Source organism: Pyrus communis, chromosome 9, assembly GCF_963583255.1.
Source record: "Pyrus communis chromosome 9, drPyrComm1.1, whole genome shotgun sequence".
Taxonomy (NCBI): Eukaryota; Viridiplantae; Streptophyta; class Magnoliopsida; order Rosales; family Rosaceae; genus Pyrus; species Pyrus communis.
Window position 1 is genome coordinate 25,502,187 of NC_084811.1, and position 7,283 is coordinate 25,509,469.

Genomic DNA, 7,283 nt, shown 5'->3' on the forward strand with positions numbered 1-7,283 from the left:
CAGACCAACCCAAAATGTTCATGTGCATGGGAATATTATTAGGCAGAGTTATCATCTTGTTCTTGTTATTGTTTGTATGATGACATATTACATGATACATATTAACTTATCATGTATTTTTTTAACAAAATTGGGAAATATGCATAATTAAAGAGGCACTATAGAATACTATATCGGATTTTATATTGCCTGAAGAAGTTCAAGTTTTAATTGGAAATTTTGCAAGAACTTTATATATAATGTGTATTTTCCAATGAAATTCTTCTTTTGTTTCGCAAAATTGTGAGTTTGGACCACCAATTTCTTGGAATTATGAGGTTTGGCTTTATTTATTTGGACCGACAAAAAATGACTAAAAGAATGCAAATTGCAATATCACCCCTAAACATTCACATATTTTATGATCACCCAGAGGTCGACTGCGACTATATAAAGCACTGATTTCTTCTAGTCCTTCCATATCTTCATTAAATTTAAGTGGTGCATGATCTCCAACTCCCTCTTAATTACATCTCTTTCAGCAAATCAAAGCTTCTTTCTTTCATAGTCTACCATGAAATCACCTCCAACCGTCTTCCTCCTCCCTACTCTCTTTCTCTTTTACCTCCTCACAGGTCTGCATACATGAGTTAATACTACGTGACTAAAGAAAATGGTTTACGCTCACTTTTTTTCTTCTTATGCACATTCTGTTTATTTATGGCAATTGACTATCATTCGGTTTATTCTGTCGAAAGATTAGAAATAAACGAGGTTGTGCATAAGTAGAATTGGGTGAAAGAATTTGTTCCCAATTTTGATTACCTGTCTTTGTTTGTTTTGTTATAGGACAAAAAGGAGTGCTAGTTTCAGCTGCTCACCACCACCATCACCACCACCACCACCACCACACACGTCACCACCTATTTAATTGGCGGCCGACAAAGCTGTTTGTTTTTGGAGACTCGTATGCTGACACAGGAAACAACAGAAAATCAGTGGCTAGTTCTTGGAAACAACCCTATGGAATCACATTCCCGGGAAAACCCTGTGGCCGTTTCTCCGATGGCCGCGTCCTCACCGATTTCCTTGGTACCAACCCTCCTCTCTTATTCTCTCTAATCATGTGCAATTCTCTGCTTTTTGGTGCAAAGAGTGAAAGTAACATGCTGTTCTTTTTCTTTGCTCAGTTCTTTGTTTAGAACCTATGCTTTAGTGCTCTCTTTAGTGATTTATTATTGCTGTAAAATAGTACAGCGGTGGTGGGTTCCTCTTACCATAATATCCTCTTTGGATGGTTTTCTTTTGATCTGAATATTGTTGCATTGTTGGGTAAGCATTTTATTTTTATTGTTTGCTTTTAATCCACATGTCAGGCCACCATCATGTAACTTCTTACCTTATCACATGAGCTAGCTCAACCTTTTGGAGTCTTGGACATTTGTCATCTGCATTATTGACTCTTAATCATGATTTGCTGTGTTAAATATCTACCTTTTTTTGCTTGAACCTTCCTTATCCTACTCTGTCCCCATTGTCCTTTAAAGTTGTAAAACCAATCAAACTTACTTTATGTTCCTTCCAACAGTTACAATTTTGTTCATTTTCTCAGTTTGATCAATCTGATATGTACTACATTTGTGTTGTGAAGCAATAACTCTGTCCTTTAGCATAAAGATAATTAAAATGTTGCGTGTGTCCAGTAATTAAAAAATTCCATTAACTTTGGCGCCATGTCCAGTAATTAAAAAATTCCGTTAACTTTGGCGCCATGTCCAGTAATTAAAAAATTCCATCAACTTTGGCGCCATGCAATCTTTTTACTAGAATAGTCTACTACGTAGTCGACCATGTAACATATCTGGTGTTGTGACAACTTCGTATATAAGTTTGAGTAATGTTAGAAAGATTACATTTTAAAATCATATTAGCATATTACCTCTTGTGGCAAATATTGTATGCAACCAATTAATATTCAATTAGATAAATTCATTATTTAACGTGGCATGTATACGTCACTTTCAACATTAGATAATATATATATATATATATATATATATATATATCAACTATAATACAAAAATATGGTCTCCCTAACATTTTCCTGTAGAGTAATATTATTCATACCATGTTTTTATACCACATTTCTATACTATCTTAGGTGGCATCTGATGTGGACAGTAGCTACATGATTTGAACAATTTGCAAAACCTAAGGAAAGGAAGGAGAAAAACTCCTCGTATACCACAATCATCATTTAATTAACTAGTTTTTCTTAATTATTAGTTTATTAAATAATGAACTAAATTTAAAAATCTGATTAATTCAAATAATATGGTAGTCCACATCAAATGTCATCTAAGGTAGTATGAAAATGTGGTACAAAAACATGATATGAATAATATTACTCTTTTCCTATATGTTTTTCTCCTTTCCTATAAGTTCTTCTCCATCTAGTTACACAAGTCCAATTGAATGTAGTAACCAGCTTTGAGTCAAAATCAATTACTGAATATGTTAAAAGCTATAATTTAGAGAAAGCCTTTGAATATGTTTTATGCACTTGGTTAACCAATTCACGTAAATAAACTGGTGAGTTTATATTTCAAATTATAATATTAATATTCAATTTACATGTTATAATATGCGTAGATTTGTTGTACAATGATGCGGTATTCTATTACCACACTATACATAAGTTCTCGAATATTTGATTACAATTTCTCTCTATCATTTTCTAACACACATGATATTGCAGCTAGGTTTATAGGAGTGAAGTCACCAATACCATACAGATTTAGAAAAGTCGGGGTAAATCATTTGAAGCACGGAGTTAATTTCGCATATGGAGGCACAGGTGTTTTTAAAACCTCGGTTTTGGATCCCAACATGACAACCCAGATCGACTTCTTTCAGAAGCTCATAGAAAACAGCTCCATCTTCACTCCCAAAGAACTTCACTCCTCCGTCGCCCTCGTCACCGGTCCCGGCAACGACTACGCGACTTATGTCGCGACAAATGGCTCTGTTAAGGTTAGCACATATAACATTTTTTATCAAACAAAATTATCAAGAATCAATATTTCGTTTAAAAAATAATAGGGTATTTGTCCTATATAGTGACAGCAGTATTGCAAAAATTACTCCCGAATAATTGTTGACGTAGTAATAAAGTCCCCAATTAGATATTAGTTCACTTAATGTGAGTTTGATTGAAGAAGGGTGGCAAATTAACTTTTAAAAATAGGTCAAATTATTTTGTTACATGACATTGTAATTGTATTTTAGATTTTAGTTGGAAGTAAAAGAATTGGTGGACTTGATGAAAAAAAAAAAAAAGAGTTACACAAGTGCATTTGCAAAGAACCTTTATAATTATATTATTATTCTACATATTGTACATGTAAATTTTCGCTTTGGCTTATAAATATTTTCACTTTGGGTATGGTGTTGAGTATGAGTGGGTTAGAGATCCGGAGATCCAACGTTTGAAATTTTATTTGTAAATATATATGTATATATATATATATATATATATATATATATATATATATAAATAAAGGGATGGTGAATATTTTTTTACTACAAATGATGTTCTACATTAATTTATACTAAGGGAGGGAAGAGAATTTGTACTCAAAACACAAGAAGTCGAACAATAATGTCCTAACTACCAAGACAATCAACATCTTCTAAACGATTAAATTTTTTTATTGGAGAAAAGAAAAGATCATGGAAGCTGGTACGTAAGCATTTCAAAGAATGGATTAGGTAGATGATCTTCAGAAAATACTGGCTTACGTAACTTTATTCCCTAGCTCAAATCAGACAAATAAAGGGGGTAAGGTGATGACACCAATTTTCAGTTTAAGTTATTTTTTCTTTGTTCTTTATCTTTTGTTTTGCCCTTTCACATCAAGCATCTTTTTCCTATCTCATTTCCAATATTTCTTTTATTTAAAACCAAAGGGAAAAACTAAAGAAATATTATAGGCATGTTATGAATTTTTTTGGCCAATTCAACGTTATTTTACAAATATTTTTTCGTACATAAACTCAACCTACATTTTATATGTATTGAACTCCTCTTTCTTTTCAATTATCTGTGTATATTGTAGGGTTGGCAACCCTTCATCACATCAATCGTGAATCAACTAACTGTGAACATGAAACGTATTTATGCCTTGGGAGTGGGCAAAGTAGTTGTGACAGCTCTTCAACCTTTGGGATGTCTCCCTTCGAGGTCGGCATCATTTTCATTCCAACAATGCAATGGAACTGAGAACGCGCTAGTCGGTTTCCACAATCTTTTGTTGCGGCAAGCTGTGGCCAAGTTGAACAACGAAACCAAGAATTCTTTTATCATTGTTGATCTTTATGCCTCGTTCATGTCTGTGTTCAAGAACAAAGGAGATCTAGGTGAGTACTATATAAGTAGTATATAATGTATATGTCTAATGACATTGGAATTTATTGAACCGTTAGCCTATCTTAATCTGAGTATTCAAGCACATAAATATCAAATGAATTGCTAATACGTGAAATCATCTTGTTCTCCTGAGCAGGAAGCATAAAGTTTGAGAACCCATTGAGGCCATGCTGCATTGGTATAAACAGTGGGTTTTTTTGTGGGAGTGTGGATGAAAGTGGTGCAAAGAAGTATACCATTTGTAAAAACCCGGAATCTGCCTTCTTTTGGGACACTGCTCACCCTACCCAACAGGGTTGGCGTGCTGTGTATTCAGCTTTGCAAGCCACACTTGAACAACTCTATTAACTTTGTGTCAAGCTAGATCCAGTTTGTTTTACATGCACTTAATTTCTTCACACGTGTCTTTGCAAGTTATCATTTGTAATGTTGAAACAAGTAGTTCCTCTCCAAAGTCTTTTTGATTACTATAAGCCCACAAAGATGACGAGATCACCAGAAAGTGTGAGAAGAGATCACCAGTGTCACACGTCAGCACTCGCTAGGCACTGACAGATGCGGGTCTAGTACCGGCAGTTTATTAGCCACTTACAATAGAGTCTAACGCCACTTTTCGAAATAATCGACGATTGTTTGATTTAATGTCAAGTACAAATACTTAGTGAGACAAACCTCAATGTCAAGATGTACATTAATTTGAGAAGCGGTAACCTGGCAAGTCAACATAGTTCGAAAACAATAAAGCATGAGCCGCTGGCGGAGGAGAATCATGCCAAATTAAAGTTGGAGAAGACAAATCCATGTTAGGAAAATTATCCGTAACAAAATTTCTCTTCCGATATTATGAGATAAGTAGAAAGTCATTTTCTTATTGAGATAAGAATTGATTTTTGTTGTAGATCAGTTTTATATTTAATCACACTATGATCAATTTATGCAGATCTAAAAGTATCTACAACCCTAATTTATAGCAGATCTAACTGACACTTGATCCCAGGATTTGTTAAAAAATATTTAACTTAGATGTACTTAATTCCAAAACTCTATAAAACTCATATTTGTTTAAACATCTACCCAAAATTAACTTCTTTATACAGTGTAATTGTATTGTGTTTGGATGGTTTGGCTGTATAATTTATCATACTTTGACAGAATTTATATACTTTTAGGTTCAAATGTTCATTAAAAATTAAGATAACTTAAAAAAATTAAGATAACCCAAAAAAGTTAACAACACAGAAAAAAAAAGGAGCTAAAACCTTGGTTCGATAAGCAGGTGCTACATTGTAGCAATAGAGGATTAAGGATGTTAAGATTTCAAAGTCGGGTGCACTACTGATCACATTCATACTGCCCCTGCTACCCAAAAAAAAAAAAAACTTTAATGATAGAACGAACGTGTGGCAAAAAGTGTTAAAAACACCAACATATGGTCAAAACTTAAAAGCACCAACATCATCTCATATGAGGGAATTAATCATACTGCTAGTTGTTCGGACACTACTCAGCATACTAGAAAAACAAGATGAGATGAAAATCCAAAGGAAAACAGATATATTACAAATTTTTGTCACTGATGCAGGAAAATATATTACACTAATGGGTATTAATCATTTGAGTGTATTAGTCTGACTCTGTCTCCCTAATTTATCTCATAGGTGACACAACTCACAAGTTTTCGAATTGGTGCAGGAAAACAGAAGATGCAAATCCGAAGGAAAACATTCAAGTTGTGTACTAATCTCATGAAGTTGGACAAAATGTAAAGTAAAAAATTCAAGTTGTCTACTAAACTCGCAAATTAATATATACAACAAAACATAACCTTCACCATGAGAGAAGTAAATATATAGTAAAACATCATATCATACAAAATACCAAAAAGTGTCGTCCTAATGATACGATAATAAGTTTACATTACAACACAAAACAAAATTACCTGAATCCACATCAACAACAGTCCTTGGCTCCTTCTGATTGCTTTTAGCCTGGCATAAAATCATCCGGCTTCAAGCCAGACAACACTGACAAGAGAAAAGAATACAAAAAGGACTTACAAAACTCGATCTTATTAGACACACAGTTGTATGGCAGTTTTTCTCTAGGCCTACTACTGGATTTCTTTTTCTCCTCCATGTAGAAATGACACAACTTGATCGCGATTGTCAATCACCTTGACTCGAACTTTGCACTACATTCTCTTTTCAAACGCATATGATGAGAATTTAGATATGCAGAATGAACGAATGATATAAAATGATTTAAACAAATAAACGAACTAAGAGAATCCCATGGAACATTCAGCTTTGCAAGCCACAGTTGAAGAATTCTTTTTAACTTTGTTTTACATGCATTTCCTTCGTAATTAGGTGATTTTATATAAGTTATTCATTTGTAAGAAACTATCATTGTACGTTGAAATAATTTTTCCACTTGAAACCTTTTTTCTATTAATTCGTCCCCAAGACCTGCAATCTTTCTGCAATTGGGCTTTCCTCTTCAAGAATTTCCATACCAGACAATCGCACTCAACAGACAAACCGTAACCCTAATTCTCGTTCATTAATCGATTTTTAAGCTTTCTAAAGCAAACATTGAAAGGCACCACACACGTACGTAGTTCTTGTGGTTAGCTCAAGCAATTAAACATTGAAAGGCACCACATGGGTGGACTATAAGTCAAGATTTAGATAGATCAAGAGTTTCAATTCTTGCCAACTTAAAAAAAAAAAAAGGAGAAATTAGGTTCTCATCATTCCTTTGCTACTTCATTGATTAAAATCCTATTCATTTTCAATTTTTGATCAAGGTTCTTGGGTATTAATAACATCATTAATTATTTCAATAATAAAATATTTTTTTATTTCTAAAATAT

At 33.5% G+C, this 7,283-nt stretch overlaps 1 protein-coding gene across 1 annotated transcript; it reads left to right on the forward strand.

The window, feature by feature from the left end:
• Positions 1 to 442: 442 nt before the first annotated feature.
• LOC137745460 (GDSL esterase/lipase At5g03610-like) lies at positions 443 to 5,345 on the forward strand. The gene is made up of 5 exons (XM_068485423.1): positions 443 to 614; positions 829 to 1,071; positions 2,738 to 3,012; positions 4,098 to 4,398; positions 4,545 to 5,345. The coding sequence occupies exons 1-5, from the start codon at positions 554 to 556 to the stop codon at positions 4,754 to 4,756; spliced, it is 1,092 nt and encodes a 363-aa protein (XP_068341524.1). The 5' UTR covers positions 443 to 553; the 3' UTR covers positions 4,757 to 5,345.
• Positions 5,346 to 7,283: the final 1,938 nt, after the last annotated feature.